The sequence below is a fragment of the Mirounga angustirostris genome, unplaced genomic scaffold (assembly GCF_029215605.1).
Source record: "Mirounga angustirostris isolate CCGP_5_RB_7025 unplaced genomic scaffold, mMirAng1.0.hap1 SCAF_9, whole genome shotgun sequence".
NCBI lineage: Eukaryota > Metazoa > Chordata > Mammalia > Carnivora > Phocidae > Mirounga > Mirounga angustirostris.
The window spans coordinates 131,201,527-131,224,906 of NW_026991717.1; the positions used below are offsets into that span (position 1 = coordinate 131,201,527).

General features: G+C 48.1%; 1 protein-coding gene across 10 annotated transcripts in view; it reads right to left on the reverse strand.

The window, feature by feature from the left end:
* The window catches only part of TTC7B (tetratricopeptide repeat domain 7B), a 251,052-nt gene that overhangs the window by 44,005 nt on the left and 183,667 nt on the right, over positions 1–23,380 (reverse strand). For 7 of the 10 annotated variants that reach the window (XM_064571479.1, XM_045901400.3, XM_064571482.1 and 4 more), the window contains 5 exons: positions 23,238–23,354; positions 16,145–16,242; positions 11,476–11,640; positions 9,091–9,141; positions 205–345 (listed from right to left, as the gene is read on the reverse strand). In XM_064571479.1, coding sequence (XP_064427549.1) covers positions 205–345; positions 9,091–9,141; positions 11,476–11,640; positions 16,145–16,242; positions 23,238–23,354 — 572 coding nt within the window. The remainder of the gene's footprint in view (positions 1–204; positions 346–9,090; positions 9,142–11,475; positions 11,641–16,144; positions 16,243–23,237; positions 23,355–23,380) is intronic. The other 3 variants (XM_045901401.3, XM_045901402.3, XM_045901403.3) reach the window with 3 other exon arrangements.

Consider the following 23,380-nt stretch of genomic DNA (forward strand, 5'->3'; position numbering starts at 1 on the left):
GTTCTGGGGAGCGATGGGGAGACACAGAGAAACTCATGGTTCCTGCAGAGCAGTAGTGACATTTTGGCACGTGACTGCAAAGGCTTTGATTTCTCGAAACCCCTCCAGAAAGGGGTTGTAGGCTAAACAGGCAAGTGCCCACAGGACCCTCCGGCGTCCGGCGCAGCGGTGGGGGTGGGGGTGGGGGTGGGGGTGGGGCAGTACCTGCATGGAGCCAGATCTGTGCCAGCGTCATCCAGGGGTGTAGCGGGCCCTGCTTGGGGGCGCTGCTCTGCAGAGACGAGGCCACTTCTGACAGTGCCTGTTCCACTCTGGAGGCCGCCACGGACGTGGCGTGGACAGAGCCTGTGGGGGGGTGGTTCGAGAAGACGGCATCAGAAGTAAAAGGACGGACCCATGCGACCAGCCATCCACCTGCCCCCTCCCACACACAGACACGAGTTCAAGACGAACACACACTCCTTCCCCCATGATGCTTCCAAGTTGTATGTCCATAAAGAAATACAGACAATCATTACGGCCTTGAACGGGAGTTTCCATCCTGCGCTCGAGCTAATGTTTTAGTCAACAACCAGAGCACATGCTGTGGGAGGTGCTCCATCCGGGAGCTCAGTCTCAGCGCGAGTGTTGGGGCAGGAGAGGGGTAGAGCTGGACACACGGCCGTGACGCTCATGCGGAAACGTGGCACGAATGAAGGGCTACAAAGGCAAGTGACACAGCACGCTGGCTGGGCCTAAGTCTAGAAGCCATCTGGGGGGCAGGGGGAGGAGTCATCCTCGCCTCCTGGGGACAGAGGAGACCATTCTCAAGACAAACCCAGCAACCTGCCATTCCTCTCCCTGGCCTTCGAGAGCTGGCCAACACCCCTAGATTTGGAAGCACGTTCTAGGACATGACCTAAGGATAGGAGGAAGAGCACGTTGGCCCTACGTACAAGCAGATGTCCATTGTCAAGGTTGCACTAAGGGAGGATGGGCTAGAGCAAAGGCACCTGGGCTCAGGAGGGGTACCCGTCTGCCTCGGGGGCAAAGCTCGTTGTCCTAAGCGGCTAAGGAGAGGAGCAGACCAAGCACATCCTCTAGTCAAAGGAAGCTGGTAAAGGAACTTCTATTCAGAAATCAAATGACTCATTCCTCGTCCTGCTGCCCTTCCACGGGGTCCTGGTGGCTGGAGTGCACTCCCTCCACAGGGGGCTGGCTCCTCACCTCTCCCCCGCACGCTCCCTCTTGGAGGTGTGGCCTCAGAGCTGAGAGCAGGCGTCTCAGTCATTTCAAACTGCAAACTGTTGATAGTTATGTCACTGGCCGCATTCTTTCATTTTTAATTCATCAACAAGCGTAACATGGAGAGAGACGTTCCAACATCGTGAGTGGTAACTCTCGACTTATTGTAAGGTTTCAAGTAGTGATCATCTATAAAGACAAATGCTGACCACTCCAATGAACCCAGCTGGTTATACTCTGGGTAAGACAAAATTGTGCGCATAAAAATAATTTCTGTTGGGGCTTTGAGATGCGCCACAATTTATTCATTTTGAGAGTATTTGCAGCAAGAGGCTGGCCATCCATATTGTGCTTTGACTGTTCCAACATGAAGGAAACATGGGTACCTCTAAATACACTCAGATCCTTCAGCGGGGGTTTGGTGGAGGGGGCTCACGGGAGGCAGACGGAAACCAGACTGGGAATCTGCCTTCTGTGGATAATCCACACAGAGCACCCACGAGGACGAGCGAGAGGAGAGCGCCTCTGGGGATGGACAGTGAGTCCTGCAGAGGGAACCAGGACACACAGGAGGAGGAACCGGAGGCCGAGTTAAAACACGCCAGTCGATGCCATTATGATCCAGAACTCACGAAGCTCAGCTAAGGACTGACCCTTGCTTAGACAAAGTGTGTCTGACTACTTAAAAAAAAAAAAAAAATCAAAACAGCAAAATGATCAGACTGCTGTTGATTATTTTGGTCTTGTTTTGTTTTGAACTTTCCATGGAAAAGAAATATTTTAACTTTGAGAACAAGGATTTGATACAGTTTTCCTGAGAACTTTAGTAGCAACTGTCAGCTAAATAAACAAGGTTGCTGTATATTCTGATGTCACCACGCTGGCTCGCCTTCTCATCGCCTGCCTTGAACAGTGGTTCTCAACCTTGGCTTCGGGTCAGAATTCCTTGGGGACTTAAAAAACCATGATGTCATAGCTGGCCCCAGGCGAACCGCATCACTAACTCTAGGGGGGAGGGCAGGCCTCTTGCTAATCGCCTAGGTGATCCCGCTCTGTGGTTGGGAGACCCATCCACCTGGAGAGACAGAAAGCAGTTTTTACTAACATTTGGTCAAGAAAAGCCTGCAGGAATATTCTACACACGCCAGGCAGGGAGCATGAGCTCCCCTGCTTCCCTGCAGCCCAAGACCCTGGGGAACAGAGTTCCAGGAAGATCTTGTTCTTTAGAACACTGATTCTCAATTCTCCTGGTCTCAGGATCCTTTTATAGACTCTGCAGAGTCCCTGAGACCCCTGCCAGAGATTTTGCTTCCATGGGTTATATCTATTGATGTTTTTGCCACCTTGGAAATCAAAACTGAGAAATGCTTAAAATACCTCGCCATTAATTCATTTGCAACTAACAATAATAAACAAATACTGAAGAAAAAGTCAACCCGTTTTCTCCTAGGTTCTATGGGTCCTTTGCTACGAGGACCTGTGACTTTTGGAGGGGCTAATTTTGGTTTTTGGATTCACTATTTGGTCTGCAAACAAATTAATCAGAACCACTGTTAAAGTCCCTTCTCTTCGTGATAGCTATACACAACTAAATTAACTAATTATTCACATAATAACATGGTTCCCTGTGAATAAGGTCTGGCAAACGATGACAGTAGTGATTATCAGTTTTAGCGAACATAGCATGGCAGGTTTCAGGCAGTCCAATGAGCACTTTACGTATATATTTCGCTTAACCTTTAAACAATTCTGTGAGGCAACTAACGATGTTACTGCATGCTTTAGACAACAAAACTGAGATTTAATGAGCTTATGAATTTGTCCAAAGTCATACAGCCAGTGGGTGGCAAAAGTAGGACTCGAACAGCAGTCTAACTCCGAATCTAGCCTCCACATCCAGCTCCCGTACCACCTCCTCCAGAAAGGCTGCCGTGAGCCTTCCGTTTCTTCTCCCTGTCACTCCCCTGTAAGAAGGTGGTGGGCCTTGGGTCCTCAGTGCTCCTCCAGCTCCCTGCGGGTACGGCTATCCACTGCACAGACCACACCGTTTTCTGTTAACGTCACTGTCTCTCCTCTTAGACTGTGGTTCTAGAAGACAGGAGGCAGGCCCCACATCGAGGTGCTTTCAGGGGCTGACCATGCCAGGCCCATGAGAGCTACCAGGTAAAGGCTTGCAGAATGAATGAGTACTGTAGACAGACATGTCACTGTCTGAAATCTGGAAGAGAGTGGTCGGTCCCCTCTTTTGGAGGCATGTGTGTGTGCTCTACTCCCCGGGCCTAACAATGACTCAGAGGCCAGAACCTTCATTGTCTCAAAGGGCTTCTCCGCGTGGCTGTCCTCACCTCCAACCGCCCGGACTGCAAATGACTGTGGCACATAGTAGCTTAAACACTGCACCTCACTCCGTGACTTTCCCCCGTCTCTAATATAACTACACCATTTAAATATGGAGGGGAACTGCGGGTTTCCCTCTTAGTCGATCCCTTTTAACACACGCTTCGCAAGGGCAGAGACCCTTCATGTTCTAAACTAGGGACAGATATTAGAGCATTCGGGTATTTGCTAACAATAGCAGGTGACTAATAATAAGGGCCACATTACTGAAGAGTTAACGTCTACTATTCCTGGCAATAATACAATAAGTCAAATTCTTCCATAGGATTAGAATTTGGAGGAAAAAAATAAACATCATTATGAATCAGAATGGATATATCTGATAAAAACAAAGCAAAAACAAAAACAGCCTGAAAGTGACTGTCTCATAGGACTGAAATGTTAAGTGCCAAAATAGATACTTTACCAAAATAGATTTTGATTTATGTAGGTACACAACTAGAAATGCTAGTTCTAACCAACATTTGTTTTTTAAAGCAACCCTTGTCTTTCTCACCAAAGCAAATGTATCCCTACAGTGTACGTGGGGGTGGAAGGGATTATTACCCTAAGGGAAATGGACAAATTGAGGCTTAAAAAAGGAATCAGAGGGAGGAATATAAGATATATTTCTAATTTGAAATCCAAGACTCTGGAGGAATGAGCTTCCACATAATCAGGTTCAACAGGTAAGCCGGGGAGAGTGCCCAGCTGTTGAGCATCTCTTATTTACCACATTAATTCGAGATGTGCTTATCACTGTCATAACCCTGCAGGCCGAGCAGGGCTGTGCTCTCCCAGGGCCCTCAGCCACAGGGCACAGAGGCTCTGCAAAGCCACTGCAAAGCAACTGAACCGAGAGCTGGTGCAGGTGGCAGAGAGCGCGCCCGGCAATCTGGTCCAGGTTCTGTGACCTAATTGTCCAAATGGTCCAGGGGGCAGCAGATGCCCTGGAGCTGAGCAGATCCACATCTCCCCAAGTCAACTGCTTTCTCTTCTCTGCTACCCAGATGCCCTAAAGAAAATGTTATCTTGGACACCTGATCCAAAGGCAAAGTGCTACCTGAAGAACTGTTCAGATTCCTACATCCAGGGTTTTCGTCTGGAGGGGTGGGGGAGGACGGGAAGGCAATAGAGAGGACCTGGGGACTGCAGTGGACAGGCAGCTCCCCACGGCTGAGAGGACCCAGAACCAAGGCCACTGACCTCAGGAAGCCGTGAGTCCGAGCTCTGAACCCCTCCCGAGGTTTTCTGACCCAGGCTGTTGTATGTGCTGAAGCCTGTTGAGAAACCCCGAGGCAAATGGGACACCAGGAGCAGCCAGCTCAGATTGCTGGTACAGCCGGAGCCTTCCCAAAAATCCTCTCTCCAAAGCATGCTACCCCTGTGGCCGACCCCACACGGACCTCCGAGGGCGCAATCGCATGTGAACCCCATCTCACCATTCAAAGGGATCTCAGAGGCCACAACCTTGTTAGACACAAGGCGTAAGACATGGCCTGGCTACTTTCACAAGCATGGTCACTGGATGCATGGCCTCTATTTATAGTCTAGCTGTCCTTCGGACTGTTCCGGTGGCACTGGGTAATCGGCTCTCGTCTGAAGGGAGTTCACCTCCCTCTCCCCTCGCAGCTTCCCAGCGTGTCGTACCTAGACTAGATCTTAGATCAATCTCTGCCCACCTGGTGCCTGGGCAGGTGTCAGCGTCCAGGCACAAGGGACAAGTGTTACATGATGTGCAACGAATATCCTTCACTGCACATCTCACATGAGTTTGCTTGGGATTTGGGCTGCTCTTGGCTTCCCAGCCCCAGCATTAACTCAGATGCCTGGTGTGCACGAATATGGAATGATGGAGCACGTGGCCATGCCCCAAGTCCCCTCTCTCTGCTGGGCACCCACCTTCTCCCTGGCTAATCCCACAGCAGCAGTTACCTGTGCTCCCCACGTTCTTCGGAAAAGAAACAGAGCCGCTCCATAACCCCCTCCCCTCCCCGGCTGATGAACCTCCGGACTTATTGCCCCTCAGTTCTGAAATGATTCCAGATTATCTGTCACTAGACTTTATTCGGCTCTCAGTTCTGAGAAGCTGTGCCCCCCAGACCATTCAAACAGGGAAGGAAGAGGCAGCAGGTCCACCTCTTCGGGACCCCGAATACTGAACAGCAATCGGAATGACTAAGCATTCTTGCTAGAGAGCTCTGCTTACAGTTTTTCATTTTTAACAGGAAAAGAACGTCTGCTTCTCGAGACAGGGCTTGAAAGTACAATCAGTCCGATGCTCCAGACTGCAGGCAGCCCGGTGACCCTCTCTCACCTGCCGCCTGCGCTCGAAGAACCAGAACGTCCCCGGGGCTGCAGGAGGCAGCAGCTCGGGAGCCAGCGAGGACGGTCCACTCTCACATCAAGCCCCAAGCTAGGCACATTGTCTCTATACTTTCTTTTTGGTTTTAACCGTTAAACATTTTGCTCCCCCCCCCCCCCCCACGGATGTTAGGGCAATTCCCATCTTTGCTGGAGGCAGTCCTGCTTCTCTGAGGAGGCGGACTTGGGCTGGGGGGCGCTCCTCCCTGCTCTCTGAGGCGGTCTGCCAGTGTAATGGGGGCGTGGGTCCCCAGCGCCTGGCAGGTGCCCGCCGTTCCCGCCCGATCCCCACGGACAATGAGGCCTCTCCTGCTTGCGGGTTCCTCTGATGAATAACTTTGGTCCTCGTTCTAGGAGCTACTTCCCTTTTTCACGGAGTGGGAAAGAGATTAAGACAGCCAAGTAAATCAGGACAGCCAAACCCACGGTCTCAAGACGAGATCACAATTTCCATGTGACTTTAACAGACTATCAAGCACATGGAACCTGACAGGATGTGTCTTCTCCTGAAGGGGGGAAAGCTTTAGGGAAGGAGCACCACTAAGGCGGTCGGGGAGGGGGGCGGAGACTGGGGTTTAGGGCCACCAGTGGGCATGCGGGGGTGGCCTGGCATGCTGCTGACGGGTGTTGGCAGGGCCAGGTGGGCACACGGGAAGCGTGGCGGGAAGCCGTTCACAAGCATGCGGGAAGATGCTAGCTGTTGGAGTGAGCTGAGCCCCGGCTCTGGGCTGGAGACAGTACCTTCTGGAGGACTACACCAGGCAGATGCTTTCATTTCCATTAGAAACCCTCCCTGTTGCATATTCATGAGGCTGTGTGTCTGGACTCAAGTGCCTGGGGAAGGCTAAGTTTGTCTTTGAATGCAGCTTCTGGGAAAAGCCTCCCCAGTCTGGGTGACAGTCTCATTACTGGACACACACTCCTTAACTTCCATCTGCGTGCTATTTATTATTGACTCGTCAATCTCCTACTAAAGTTCTCTTCAATCTCGTTTAAAGAAAGACACCACAGAACTAATTGGGGAGAATTAATTTTAATTTCATTAAAATAGCAAGAAAAGGCTCATCCTCGAATCATTAGGGCTGAATTTTTTTAACTGCCACCCCTCAAGAGCAGTGGGGTCATCACTGGAGTAACGTTTTCATATACAGATTCTAAAAACTTGACTTTATTCTGTTAAGCAGGAGCAGAGGGTGAAATGTACACCCCACTGACTAGTCATTTCCTGACCGTGAGATACATTTTTAAATGTCAGAAAATGCAAACTCAATAATGAAATGCTAGCCAAAAGAGGGAAAAGACGACCTTGAATTTGTTCCTCAACCGTATTTCATTTGAGAGGTGTGTTTTGTCATGAATCTGCTTATTCTCTTCCCCAGAGTTACTCGCTCCTAAAGAGAGCAGCAGTTTTCCCTATCACTGGATAGAAGAAACCGAGCCAAGAACCCAAGTCGGCATTCCTGATTTTAGCACCTTCCTGGAGAGGCGAATAAAATGTCAACACGCATTTTCCTCCAAGGTAATGACTGCGAGAGCGCTCAAGAGTGGGGGCACCTGGGGTCCCCAGGTCTAAGGAGTGGAGAGCGCGTCCCAATAGGGCTCCTCCACCTGGCGGCCACCTCCCTGCGGGGGGCCACAGCTGCCCTCAGGCACTCAGGAGGGGGCACCTGACCCAGGCTCGGAGATCAGGATGAGCTCCTGGCATACCATAAAGGCGTGCATGAACAGAATTAGTAGACTGACATCCTTACAGGTAGGGAAGCTAAGGTGCGGGGAGAGTAACTGAGTTGCCTGGGTTCTTCTGCCGAACTGGTCCTTGAACCTAGCTTTCTTGACAGTGGAGAGCTGGGGTGGTTTCCATGGAAGATAACTAAGTCCCTTGTATAAATGCATCAAGCCTCACTGTAACTAATGAGGGCTGCCTGAGGATTTTAATGTTACCCTACTTTCTGAAAAATCAAATCTTTTTAATGTATCTGAGGAGCCTGATTTGAAAGAACCCTGGCAGTGAAACTTTTTTTTTTTTTTCCTGAAGAACCCTAATATGATGAAAATACCAAACATATCTCTTCTACTACGGACTTTTATTCATTTAAAAATATTTTATTTGTATGGACACTTTTAAAAGCCAGAAATAAAGTCACATCTAAGCTGAGCTGGATTTCAGAGGGAGGAAGTCATCTCCCTGAGAGGAATATTTGCTGTAAGCAGTAAAGGCTCAGATCATTCCAATGCCCTGGATCACTATATACATTAGCATTTCTCAAAATGCAGCCCCTGGAACATGGATTCCATAGGGTGCGAAAATGATGAAATTAGCTGGGGAACAAGGGGTCAAGCTTCAGAGCCTTGACTTTTTTAAACTGCAGGACTTCTCAGAGCCTTTAATGCGCCAATATGCACTGTCAGTCTCTAAGAGGGAGATGCAATATTGCTCAAAAATATTTGACCGCAGAGAATCAGCAGTCTAGGAAACATCCTTGGAAAAATAACTCACTCATGCCTCCTTAAAAGAACACCATCGAAAGTATTAGTCCTACGCCCGGGGAACTACTTAGTCTCCTTTCAGTTTGGGTAGATGCAGGTTATATCTCATGATGTCTGTTTCGCCTTTTTTAAGGAAAATTAATTATTAGAGTTGCTTTTCTACATAGCAATAACGTTTGAACTGGAAAAAAAATTTAAGGTTCAACTGGTTCCCTCTACCCCAAATTCACAGATGACCTGCACTGGGGAGGCTGAGTGTCTCACACTTCCAATCAGCGCCAGTGGGGCTGTGGCCAATCCACCGCATGCCTGACTTGGACTTCTTTCCTGCACTGCCTCCTTCTGTAGTCCCTCCCAGAGAAGTACCGCCTCCCCAGTGCTTAAATCCAGGCTGCGGGGGAGTGGGAGGAGGTGGGGGGATGGGGCTGGGAGGGGTAGAGTGTGTGTAGGGGGGATGCGTTAGCATCTCAGGAGACATGGGCCCCAGGTGGCAGAGTGAGCAAGCAGGTGTCAGCTTCACATCCACGTCATCTCAGCATTCCCCACGATGGACAACTACAACACACGTTCCATGGTGGAGGGAAGCGTGATTCTGGAGACCCTCAGAAAGGTTAATAGATAGATTGGTAAACTACTTACTAACTGAAAAAAGGGAGGGAAAACCATGAAAGTATACTTCTGGAGAGTTGCCTTGGAACAACAAATCAAATCAAAAATTAAAACCAAGAAACAAAACATTTGAAAAATCAAAATTAAGGCTAAAAAAGCAAACAGAGTTCTAATAACCTTCCAACTGTAAGTCTGGCTGTCTCAAATTAGATTTCAGTTCAAGAGTGACACATGTTTTTCCACTAACAATTTTTTTTTTTTCTTTTGGAAACCAAAGAACAGCCAACTGGGCATTCCCCTCTACATTTAAATGTTCACCCAGCACATGAAAGCTGACGAATTCATGTAATGTGTTTTGTTTCCAGGGCAGGAAATTCCAAAGGGAAGGGAAAAATAATCAAACAAGCGGTTTTCAGATCTTTCCACCATTAACCCTAATCATGATTCCGATAGTTTGTAGATTTGGGCTAGTTTTCGCTCCTATGAAGTCCAAGGATTGGAGAGAGAAATTCAGAGAACTTCAGACCTTGGCTATCTGTCCTCAGGAAAGGAGCCGGGATTCAAATTCATTACACTTTAAATCAAGAAATTTTACAGTTATCGGTAATATATGGTATGCTTCTCTAAATGTGGTAGCTATGGGGGAGAAAAAGATTCTCGGGCCCATCACCTGGGTACCGGCAAGGCACTCCCTAAGGGCAGGAGATGACTCAGAGTTTCACAAAGAATAAACAATTGAGCCCTGCTTGGGACACAGCACATTCAGCAGAAAACCCAGTGGGTGCTCATCGCCCCTAACAATTTACTAATTAATCGGGTATCAGGTGTCTCACAGAAGAGTCAGGACTTCAGCCTTCAAAGATTTTGAAGGAACGCAGGGCTCTCTGGGATGTGACAAGATAAACGCTGGCAGGGGGTAGAGGTAGGTGGGTTTGTTGTACAACAGGAGTGGCCAGGCCATGGGAATCTATCATGCTATTCTAGAACGGGTAAGATCCCATTTGAAGACAGAAAACTGGGCAAAAGGCAACGCGCGCAACAACTTTTCCGGAAAAGCTGAAGGTGGCAATTGCCCGTGGGCATTGTATTAAAGGGAAAATGTCTATTTTAAGAAATGGATTAAAAACTACATAAGCAGTTTATAAACATCATCTTCGTCTTGCATTTCATAAAGCCAGGATTGCCATGAAAGCCAAGTTCAGAACACTTAAAATGCAGCTCAGTAAAGCCAGAGTGTTTCTTGGTTTGGATGATTTATTTTAGAGGATAGTCTCATTTCTGCCTGACTGTGTGTGTGTGTGTGTGTGTGTGAGTTTAACACAGCAGGGTAGCCATCAGAAAGATGAGCACATTAGAGAAAGTGGTTCTTTCTGACAGAGGCTCCCCTTAGGAGCTTTTGTTCAGCATATAACTGAGCATTTGGGACAGAGATGAGCCCTTATAAATCGTGGATACAGAGATTAAATTTTCTGGCAGTGCCGCAGAAGCGAACATTGAACAAATGAGTGAAAGGAGGCAAGCCTGGCCCCTCCTGGTGAGACCCACATTTAAGTCCCATTTAAGGACTTGATCAACCAGTGTTTCATTTTAATACAGGAATCTGTTTGTTTGTTTCTTTTTTAAATGGACAGGTCCCCGAGCACCATAAAACAGACTTTGAAATTTCCATATTATTTAAAAGCCAGATTAGATTAAAACACTGTCCAATTTCTCCGAATAGTTTCATAGGTTTTCACACAAACCCTATATTTTCTTTCCTTGCAAATGGAAAACAATTTAGAGCATTGTTTCTCAAGATGAAGTACCTAACCCGTTGGCTGGGGGGATCCCCAGTGGGGATTCTATAAATCCACATGCCTGGGCTCCAGCTCAGGCTTACTGAATCGTAAACTCTAGGGGTGGGGCTCGGGGGATCTGCAGTTTTCAAAGCTGTTTGTGCGATTTTAATGCACAGTAAAGTTTGAGAACCACAAATTTAAAGGGCTTATGACCATTATCTTTACGGTATCACCTTGATCACTGTATGCTTGTTACATTAATTTCTAAATAGAAAAATCAGAAATATATAGAAATAAATAATGTGCAAAACGTTCTAATTTGCCTTTTTAAAACATGGGATTTTTATGCATGTATATTAAATCCAGGAAAGCATACGAGTAGCTGAGGACCAGAGGCATTGTATCCTGCTCAAAATAGGTCTCCTTCACTTTTCAAAGAGGAGGTTGGAACTTGGGTACCAATGTCTCCTTCTGACCGACCCAGCTTTGGGATTTTCAAATTGGCAAGATTTTTCTCTCAGATAAATTTGATGGAGTTTCCTATCCAGCTTATCAGTTAGGAAGATTATCAGAAAATGAAACATCAGGCAAATGAAGCAGGTCTAACAAGAAAGGAAAAACCATAAACCATGTTTACACAGAGAGGGTTCCTGGCGGGGACCTGGGTCATTGAATGAATGAGCTGCAGGGGGCCACACAAAGATGTCAGGTTTGGGATGAGAACGAAGATGAGGAGACACAAACAGGTGGAGAGGAGATTCGGTTCTTGAAAGAGAAGAGGAGGAGGAGGAGGAATCTGACACTAAAAAAGTGAAAGAGAAAAAAAAAGGATAAAGGAAAAAAAAAAGCTTTAGAGACACAAAGGAAAAAAATAAACTAGCTTTTAATATACTCACATAAGCTGCAAAGAAAATGAGGTCATGTAATACACAATCATTCCTCTACTGGACAATAGAATACAAGTGCTTTTCGAAGAAAACAAATTTGTTGTTTTTTCCACTGGTTATTTAATTGTTCTGCAACAACACCATGGAATAAAAATAACTCAGATTTACCTGGGCACAGACTCGGCAGCATGATCCGCTGAAAATAATACATCTTTAACCTACAATATCCAGGACATTCTAGAGGAGACCGTTTTTCAATTGGAAAGGTGTAGACCTTGGCTATTCCTAGATTTGTTTTTTATGAGAAGCATTTATACAAAGTTTACTTGGAATTGAAGGTTTTCCTAGGTAGAGATACTGAGGTGTAACCATAGGTCATGGTCCCAGCATTGTGACAATGGAGGGCTAAGCTTTCTAAGCTGGTCTGTGGTCGGGTGCACAGGCTGAGCACTGTGGAAAGGAAGTTGTCACCACCACTTTCATGCCTCACCAGTGGGGACATACTCAGTAACAGGGAGACCACCGTGGCCACAATGAAAAATTGTCCCAGACACAATGGACCAAACTTTCAAGGCGAAAGAATAATTTTGCTTTACATAGGTGTCTGGTAATATCTACCAATGATTAAAGATAAATCTCCTTACTCCACATCCTGTTTTGTAGGCAAAAGGAAGAAAAAAAAATTTTTTTTCATCCTCTATTTAAGGAACTACCAACTTATTCCTAAGAAAAGACAATGATTCATGGCTTCAACGTTAAGACTGTCACTCTATCTAATTCCTCTTTTCTGTGGCTGGGACCTATTAGAGGTGGGGGGAGGGGAGCCAGAGGTGACAACGGGAGGGAAATCATGTTGTTTAGGGGGCTTTTTCAATTTGCCACATCCACTTAATGAAACCAATGCCTACTCTATTAGCCACAGTGGACTTGGCCAGTCCAAAGCTTCTAGACATGGGTTCCCCTTATGTTATTCCACAGGTGTTCATATGGGCGATTTTGGAGGTGGAAAGCCATATCCTAGTTAATTAACCACTTCCCAAATTGATAATGCTGAGCCTGTACCTTATAATGACCCAGATGTATAATAATGACATGGTGCTTCTCTTTTTTAAAAGTTCTTATCTCTTTGACATATATACTGGAATTTTAGTATACAAAATATGATGTCTGGGGTATGCCTTAAAATACTGTATAAAAACGAAGTGTGGGACAGAAGTGATGGATGGAAAAGGAATACTAATCGTTGAAAGCTGGTCGTAGGTACGTGGGGATTCATTATATTGGTGCCTCTGTTTTGGTATATTTGAAAATTTTCCACAATAGAAAATTAAAAAAAAAAAACAAAAAAAAAACAAAAGGAATGAAATTTTAGTTCTGGAACACAAAAACAAGTGACCCAAGAGGGTCTGGGGCTTCACAAAGGATTCCACCTGCACCCTGGGTAATTGAGAATGGACAGGGTCATGGTGGTAGAGGTTCACCATGGCCTTGGCCAAGTCATTGTGGGTGCCAGCACTGTGCGGCTTCGCTCGTGTTGGATGCCTGGGCCCTTTAAATTAGGGAATTCAGGAAAGGAGAGAGGCACCAGGTGCAGCACGGACCAATACTATCAGCGAGCTGTCACCTGCCAGGGCTGGGTCCTCTCACACCATAGCTGACCTCGGTCACTTTGTTTCGATTCGGGACCATTTTGACCTTGGATAAGTTCCTTTTCTCTTTTCCTCTAGAGCCCAGTTGCTTTCCTAAATGAGCAGTGCTATTCAAAATTGGCCAGCCTCCTCCCTCATGTGCACTGAAGACTGTGGCAAAGAGAAGGAGGAAGATGGCTGAGGTCCCTCGGGAGAGAGAAGCCCGGAGTGTAAAGTCTGCGCCATGGAACGCTACATTGCCGTAAAGAACGTGGACATTTTCTGCAGGTGGGTATGGAGGGGTCTTCGGGACATGCCGTGAAGTGAGAAGTGCCAGGTGCTGGATGGTGTATCTACACAGTATTATGCTATTTTTCATGTAGGGGGGCATGGGAAATCATATCTATGATTATTTGCATGAAAAAAACACTGGAAGGGCAAGCATAAAGTTAATAAAAGTGGTTACCTTTAGGGAAAAACAAGATGGAGGCACAGGGATGGGAGCAAAACTTCTCATTGGCACCTTCTGAATCAAAACTCAGAATCTGTGGGTCGTTCACAAGTCAGGCCATCCACAAGGGTGAATGAATGAGAATGTGCTGGCCCTCTGCCTGCCCTGGAGCTGAACTATAGAAAACTGGGCTCTCTTAATCAAGATGGAGGCACCCTTTCCATTTTTAGGTGATTCTTCCTCATTTTTGTCTTTCTGATTTCAATTGTCATTTCAGAATGTTCTACCTTCATTTACAACCAGTCGGCATTGATAAGGCCTCCTAATATGGCCTTCCACATTTCTGATTCCCTGGCCTCTTGGGTAAGTAATCAGTGGTGTGCAAACCAACAACTGGGGGCTCTGAGAGCAGGGCCAGTGAACGATTGGAGGGATTCCTACAAGAATCATCCTGTAGGGATCATACAACAACAATCAAACGGTCAGTGGCCAGGCCTGGAGGCTGTGCCGTCCAGTTCTCCTGTTGTTCGAGGGCATCTGGATCAGCAACCCCACTCCGACCACCTGGGCTCCCAGAGAGAGGGACGGAGCAGACACGCAAACCCCAGTAGGGACAAGGGCGCAGCAACGCCCTGACTGCGCCACATACACACCTCCCCTGGATCCTACCGCATCTCAGAAGGCCTAACCTGGCCAGTGGCCGGGGACACTCTTGAAGTCTCTAGGGAAAATGTCCCACGGGGCAAAGGGAGAACAAATAAAGACCTCGCTTATGTTCTGCCACCATCTGCATTCAATGCGATGTGGCATTCAAGTCTTGGGACTTCAGGGGAAATTAAGGTCCAGGCCAGCTGGAAGGAAAGGGAGTCTGAATTTAGTAGGACTGTCCTCACGGGATCCTGAGGAGGGGGCGGAGGGGGCAGCCTCGGGCAGCCGCAGCAGCTGTTCTGAATCAGCCGAAATTGCTGCCAATGCCACAGTGAGCTTCACCCCCTTCTCCCCGTGGTGTCCCAGCCTCACCCCGCAGTGGCTAGAGCCGACAGCCTCATCCTCCCTTGCCAGCAATGAGGGGGTTCGATAGGGTCTCTAGGAGGACTGCCGTGCTATTTAAAGTCAGAGGCTCCCCTCCCCAGGACTGCTGGTCAATGAATCAGGCCACTGCAGGGGGTGGGTTTCTCTGTGGCTTTGTCGGTCTGCATTTTGAGCAGTGGCCGCCAGCCCTGATGAACTGCACTGATCTGCAATTCGCGCTGCATCCAATACCCAACACTCTTAACCTGGGAGCCCCGGGGCCCTGGGATCAGACTTCTGAAGCTGACTTTAACTTTGGTACAAGGGAACCTAGCCAAGGAAGGCAGTCTGCAGGCAGCTGTGAGCATGGGCTTGGGCAAGTAGCACATCTGGCTTCTAGAGGTGGCATCTCTCCCATCCTGCCAGGGGCAAGATTTTTCAGGAGATGGCTGTGCATACCCCAGGGCTGCTCTCTGCCTTTCTCCAGAAGGGCTTGGGCAGGAGCTGGGCCCTGTCACAAGGTCAGGAGAAGGACCTGGAGGCTCCTTTCATGAAGCCAGCCCAGAAAAGAGGAGGCATACCCAGATGGGGATGAAGTCTTACACAGGCCCTCTGCGGGGCACCGTGGTGGTGGACGGGGGGTGAAGAAGCAACAGAACCAGCTTTCAAATGATGCTCTGGAACTACCTTTGAGGCTCGAAGCGGAGGGGAACTTCTTTATATCCTCCAAACTACCACTGAATAGTCGGTAGAACTATTAGAACTACTTGTTTGGAGTTTTGGAAATGACAGAGGTGTATTTACTCCTCTGTACTTGGGCAAATGTGGAAACGCAAATGACAAGGTATACACACTTGCTCGGGGGACAGGAGAATCAGAAGCTCAGAACCCACCTGTGTCCCTAAAGGGCCTTTTTGCTGGGGGCGGGGGGTGGGGTGGGGATGTTCCTATGGTCAACTGATTAAAAATCAAAACCTGATTTCAGAAAGATCTGAAACTTGGAGAGGGAGAAACAGAAAAGCAGAGGGGAAGCTTCATGGGGATGTGAACAATCTAATTTTAGTTTTGAATTCGAGGCTCTGAGAGCATGGGGACAAATAGAAAGATCGCAAAAAGCTGTGCCAGGCAGGCGCTACCGTGTCCCCCGTTGTGAACACACACTTGAAAAGACACTGGAGAAAATGCGCCTCGACTGAGTGTAAGCTCTTAGCGCGAGGAGCATTTCCGAGCCCCGTCCCTGGCAGTCTTCATCCCACGCCACTCGCCACTCCGGGCCAGCCCCACGCGCTCTCGGACACCGCTCCGTCCCCTCTGGTCTATTATTCTCACCTGTCTCGGGATCGCTGAAGTCTGGCAAAGTAATTGTGTTAAGCTGTCGTCTGTCAGCAATGGTTCTATCTAAGAGGCTGCTCCCACGTCCAGAATCACTGCAAAACACAGCTGCAGAGGTCAGTCCTTGGAAGGGGGACAAGGGAGAGACACAGAATCAACCATCGCCGACCCCTGACGTGCAGTAACACCTTTTATGTGTTTGGGACGCTCCTCAGCACCTCTCCGTCGCCTACAAGGCATCCTGCGTCCTGGCTCGGCCTGGGCTGGGATCCCTTTCCATTCTCACTGTCACAAACACACTTAAACCACACCCACAGACCCTTGCTAATTTTAGCCTCTTTGGTGTCATTATAAGACACAAAACTGAAAACTTAAAGCCAGGTTCTCCGTCCGCCTTAGAATGGGGCACTGATTGGCCTTCTGTGTTGGAAGTCTTGGAGCTCATCAAGCCCATAAATACACCACCCTCGAATTGTCTTACAAATCAACGGTCTACAGCTAAGCCCTCACTGCCCAGGGACAGCACCTGGGCATTTCTAGAAGACCCTTCTGCCTAGGTCCCTCTCCAGACCAAATGCATCAATATTTCTGGGGTCGTCCACATTTTTCTGAGCTCCCCAGATGGTTCCAATGTGTAGATAGATTTGAGAACCCCCGGCTCCTACTTTTCAAAGGGCAATCACAGCTGTGGCCTCCCTTGTGTCCCTATCTAATAGTCGTGAGATCACATAGGGAGCTGCTGGTCACTGGCACCCCCTGACATCCAGCTTGTCCAGTGATGAGAGGCTGGAGAAGGCTGAGCCTTGAGAACACACAGCATCGTTCGGGCACCAGCCTCCAGGCCTGCATGTTACCAGCTTCCTGCACTGAATCCCCCTCCCCAGCGCCCCCTACAGAGCAGGCTTGGCACCATGTGTTTGGCAAGTCACACGGGAGACCACCTGGGGCCCAAGTGGAAAGAAACACAGGTAGGGGACCTTAGCTCCTACAGACTCTCGTTTTGTTTTGTTCTAAGAAGCCTGTAAGCAAAAACAATTGCATTCTTCTTTTTTTCCTCTATCATGATATTCCATCCAAGAACCTCCAAAAAGCAGCCCATCTATATCTTGAGGTTTGAGTCTATAACGCTTTTCTTTGAAGCTATTTTGTTTTGTCGATCTGGGGGCTCTAGGTGTGGTAATTTTTTTTGTTAAGAAGTTCAAATTCTATAATAAAGGGACACAATATCCTTCCTATGTGCAGCTGTTGCTAAAAGTGGTACAAACAAGATTTGGTATGAAACTTAATATGGTTTGCAGGCTGTAATTTCCACGTCCAGTGATGTAGTTAGAGAAATCCACAGGAAACAGATGGAAACTTGCTTCAGTACAGACTATTTGTCAGCCTATACTTATTATATCATTGGATACACATTTTTTGGAAACTGTTCTATTAATTATTTCCACAACTGTGAAACAATAACTGTCTCTGAGCAGAAGACAACATAAAAGTAGGTGCAAATGTTCATGAATCACATTACTGACTGCATATTTCTAACATCGGTCTGTTCATGCCTGTATTTTTAATATAAATATTCAAAAAATATTACAAAGAGTTATGATCTGAATACTGCAATGGCTCCCCACCTCGGAGCTTTTCAGAAGATGTCATCTCAAAATATAGTGATTTTTTCATCGCCTTGGGGATTCTAGGACACACGGTAAGGTGCTAGACATTGCAGAGAAAGGAGTCGCCTGGGTTTTTGATGGGTTTGCTTTGGCCATAAGCCTCCAGGCTTTCCCAGCTCACCAAGTCTCATTGCCTGGGATTAGCTGCGATGTGTGCCGCTGGGTCCTGGAAGCCAGCCAGGGGTCTGGGATCTTACCTTCTATCTGTCCCTAACAAGTAGGTCACTCTGGTCCTACTCTCCCTGTGCCTCAGGGTCTTCCCTGTCAGGTGAAGATAAGGATTGTTTTCCCGCATACAGCGGCATGAGGCTGAACTGAGGTCATGTGGACAGCGCATTCAGAAGATTTATAACTTTCAGGTACATTCCATGCATCATTATAAATACATATACCCACAAACATGCATCCGAGGTGAATGTGGCTGGCTGATTTCTGAGGACCACTTATTCCTAGCCTTCTAGTACAATGGCAGGTGCGGGGAAGCGGAGTTAAGGGCCTCCTACTCTCAATGTTAGAAACTGCTGCTAAAACCCAAATCTTAACTTGTGAGCCTTCCCCACTGTTGTAATGACACAGGATCAATTTCCCCTCCACCAGCTGAGAGATTATGGGCTGTCACATTCCTTCTTTCTTCCTCAGAGTTCCTTTTGAAAACCGTGCATAAGCAACAATTCACTCTTCAAAACGGAGATGCTCGTTTCCGCTCTGAACGCTGTGACTGACTGAGAATTGTGCTGGTTGCTTGAAGCGAGTTTTAGTTCTACATTTATAGGGTGTGGAGTCTTAACCAATCGAGATTTGCCTTTGTAATGACCCCTGGGATATGGAGGAAAAGGCAAAGGGAGGCCCTGGCCACCCCTTGAGTCTCCTTACCTCTCTCACTCTGGCCAGTCTCTCTCACAAGAGCCTTCCTCTCTCCCTGGGGGACCCTGCTTGGGCCCCTGCTGTGGACCACCCACTCCCACCTCACTACCAGTGGCCTCACGTCCTGTGCCTGGCCCGGAGGCTGCTGGGGGCCCCCCTCAAGGAGGACGGCAGGAAGGGAAGAACCATTCCTGGTCAATGGTGCTAGTGGAGGGTTTAGGGGGAGGACACTGGCAGGAGCCCCAAATCCACGGTATGTAAGCTGTGGATATCCACACCGGTAGACGCACGCATGCAGGTGACTTCTGCTCCCCGTCAGGACTGAACATTTAGAGTACATTCTAGTGATGGTTACAGCTATACTGGAAACTGGAAGCTTCTCTTGGAAATCCTCCACCTCCCACAGCCCACAGAGGCTGTTAAACACAAGAGGAAAGCTGGTGGTGGGCTCTGAGTGAGAGCCCGGGGGTCTTTGTGGCGACCCGGCCTCCTACTGGCTTCTGAACTAGCGCCTGGCACAGTATTTACTGGATGGAAGAGAGGGGCCTGGGATGGGAAGCTAGAGCGGGGCGGGTGGGAGAGGAGGAAATGCCTGTTTTTCTCCAGGCCCCTCCCGGCTGGCTAACTAGAGTCAAGGCAAGCTCCCAATATCCCTGACCCTCAATTCTCATCAGTAAAATGTGTATGAAAGAACATGACATTTGCCTGCTTTATGGGGCTGCTTGGAAGATGGAACGAGAGCACGCTCTGTAAAAAGAAAAGCTTCCCCAAAATGCTGGTGACTATTAATTAGTACCGGATGGGGTTTCCAGCTTCCAACTGAGGTTAGAGTAAAGAAAACTTTTTTTTTTTTTTTTAAATAAAAACTTTAAGTGCGATTTGCAAGTAAGCGATTGAAATAGGACTGGGGAAGAAAACATTTTCTTCCAATGACATGGCTCCGCGATGGAGATGGTCCACGTGGCAGGGGTGAGGGGGATGGGAAAGAAGTGGTTAACAATGAAAAATAAAAATAAAAGAAAGGAAGTTGGTTGCGACTTGGAGAGGCAGTGTGCATGGTGCAGGGAGCACTGATGTCAGCTCAGACCTGGGCCTGAATCAGAGCTCTAGTGCTTATTTAATCGGGAAAATTTAGGCAAGTTATTCAGCCTTGTTTATTCTCTATAAAATGGAAAGAAGAGTCTCGATCTCACGAGGCTGATGCAGGGGCTGAAGATAAGGCACACACGGATGGCCCAGGGAAGGGTGCTGCCATCCCCAGCTGAAACGCTGACTGTCCATTCCAGGAGGCTGCCAGAACCTTCTGGTGAGGCCCTGGTCACCAGTCCCGCCGTTCTGAGCGGCTGAGCCAATGGGCACGAGGACTGAAGGGACTTGCTCCTTCACTGAGAGAGAGGAGATGAAACAAGAGACAGCTTTCTCTCCTAAAGGCAAGTAAAACTGCAGACCCAGCAAATAAATCCAGGCTTCTGAAATGACACACACCTTTGCCAAATGTATACTCGAGAGAACGCCACCCACCATTTTGCTCATAGCAGAGATGCATTCTCAGCCTGCAGGTGGAACGCTCTTTGCAAGTTGTCTAAGGCTCGGTTCAGCAACTAGCTCAGTGTGATCTTCCTTCAAGCAAAGATCAAGCGGGAACGAGTTGCAGGGAACAGGAAAGCTCGGTCTCTTCTCCACATGGCCTGTTACTGCTCCCATCTCCCTCTGTGCCTCATCATCTCACCGCGGTAGGGGCCTGGGCCAGCCCCAGGGTGGAGCTGGGAGGGGGTGGGGGATGGTGGGGAGCGCTGGCAGGCGGAGCAGAAGCCCCTCCACGAGTGAGCACGCTCAGAAACAAGGGCGCCCCGACTCAGGGAGTCAGCGTGGACCTTCTCTGGGGAGAAACCAACCACCTGCCAAGATGCTCTCTGCCCAGTTTTTATTGCACTTTTTTTTTTTTAAGCAGGGATGCTTCTCATGCACTTGTTCATGCGATTCTACCCTCTTCTAGAACCATGCGTGACCTTATCATGGACTCGAGGCTGCTGGACCCAGAACTGCCCTTATCTGGAGGACAAGGAAGGATGCCATCCCTTGTCAAGACGCAGCCCTCCCCTCTTCATGCTTCATTCTTCTGCTGGGGTCATGTCTAACCCAACCATACTGGGGAGGATGTCTAAGTTTGCACAATGGTAAGGCCTACAGGAGCAACATTTATTTATATCCCAGAGAAAATAATAAAGTTAAAAAAAACAATCAGGAAGCTCCTTACTAAGGGGCTGCTCAATTACCACCCCTCTCCCCCTCCCCCAAGGCTTTGGGAGTCGCTGGAAGGAGCAGTTTCCCAAACCCATGATGGGTCCTCCTCCACCCACCCCCACACCCCCTCCAGACTCTGTGCCTGGAGCCAGGTTCCTCCCTGCTCTGGCCCTGCAAGATCCTTCAGGAAACGGAGGAAGTATGGACACAGCCCAGGCATTTGGTTAAGTATTTTTAAAAAGCTTTCCAATTCTGCTATTTTTTTCTCCTCACATTCAATATTCTTGGTTGCTAAGTGGGAGGAAATGTGGGGAGGTGGGAGAAGTGTGGAGAACGGAGGGAAAATTGGCAACATGAAGGCTGATGGGTTTATTTTCTCATTTCGAACGGGGGTACGGGCAAAGGAATGCTCCAGGACGGAAGCAACCAGCCTGGGGAGGATCTCCTGTTAGCGGCGCTTCTGGCCAAGACTCTTCCCTAAATCCTGCTGCTTCTGAGAGGCCGGGAGTGGGGGGCTTTTCGGGAACATAACATGGGCCTTTTCTATTTCTGCTTACAGACTTAGAAAAGTAGGATTCTTTAAAAATTAAAATGATCTTTATTTTCAGAACATATCTGCAAAAGGGAAGAGGCCAGTTTCAGGATTATCTTTTCACCGAGAGGAAGATGGAGCATGGGGCGGTCACGTGCCACAGGCCGTGGCTGTGATAGGGATTCTTGGCTAATTCTCGTGACCCCAGCTTTGCAAGCGGCACGGGGCTGGCCAGCGTGAGCCCCCTCCCTTCCAGCTGCACTGCCCACAAGGTCCTGTGGTCACAACTCTGCCGGATGTCAGTTCCCTAACACGGAGGGCCCTGATTTTGACTATTTTTTTTTTTTTTTAAGATTTTATTTACTTATTTGACAGAGAGAGAGCACAAGTAGGCAGAGTGGTAGACAGAGGGAGAAGGAGAAGCAGGCTCCCCGCCGAGCAGGGAGCCCGATGTGGGGCTCGATCCCAGGACCCTGGGATCATGACCTGAGCCAAAGGCAGACGCTTAACGACTGAGCCACCCAGGCGCCCCTGATTTTGACTATTTTAACCACAGAAATAAAATCCCACATGGAACCCCTCCTGCCCTCTGCTGCTTCCCTAACGCCCATCCCACCTTTCCTCTCCCCGGGCCCTGCACATCACGGCCACCAGCCTGTCGCCTCCTGGGGGGCTGTATGGGGCAAGTGACATCCTCCGTTAGTACACATTTACGACTTGACTTGGAATATTTTTAGGCTCCTGACTTTTAAGAGCCTTGTGTGGGCTGTCCGTACATCTTGCTATGAGCTTGAAAAATGTTCCAAGTGTATGAGTAGTTGTCTGAATGCACTTGAATTATTAGGTCCCTTTTCGTTAAATGACTTCCTTCCAAGGGCAGGACACACTTAGTAATTTAAACAGATGCCAGGAAAAATTGACCAGACTTGAAAATGGGCACAACAGGTTACTGGGTGTCTTTCAGTGGCGAGTTGGGGGTTAACTAGGGGGACTTTCCCCGATTATCTGCCTCGGTTGGGTGGGCACCCCTGACTGACTCCGACTGATTAAGGTCATTTTACTGTTCTGCAGGCGAATGAGATACAACTGATTTCCACCCTGTAAAAAGACAACCCCAAACCATATATTTCATTGTCCTATAGGATACTGTTTTTGCATTTCTCTGCAAATTCATTTCCGTTTATCTATCTTTCAAATTCTTCTCTGAATGGGTCTTAACATTTTACTGGTTCCCCCGTTAGTTAATGAGGTAAATAAAACCTCTGATACATGCTTATTTTATATGTTTGTGTCATGATTTTAACTGTTTGAAAATTATACTTTATCATGCCCATAGTGATTTCTACTCTCCTTAGTAGGACATGGCCTGCTGTCTCTGTAGGTCTTTTAAATACTATTCTAAGACCCCCCCAGTCTGGAGTATGTAATTGACTACTCTATCCATAAATTACCAGAAAGATGGTAAGACTTGTCTAAGAACTTAAATGAATGGCTGGTTGAGAGAAATCAGGTGGTGATCAATCGGTCACTGGGCCTTGTGGGTCACCATGGCAGCAACAGGAAAAGAAACTCCCGATCTGGGGGCTTCATCAGCCACTGGAAGAAAAGCCCCTGACAATGGAGTGTGTATGGGTTCCACCACTATTATCTGCTGCTCACGAGGACCTGGAGGTGCACAGGGCAGCAGGGGTCATGCCTGCGTGCTAACCGCCCATCAGACATGGCCCCAGGAGGCGGGGACCCATGCAAAAACCACGTAAAACAGGCACCACTGGCCTCTTACCTGGGATTGGTTAGGTTGTAGCAGGATTTCCATATTTGTAACATGTGCTTACAAGTGAGGAGCGCCTCATCCGGGCCCCGGCAGAGTGACTCCAACTTCACTTTGGAAAACAGTAGTCTATGATGGGGAGACAAAGGGAGAAA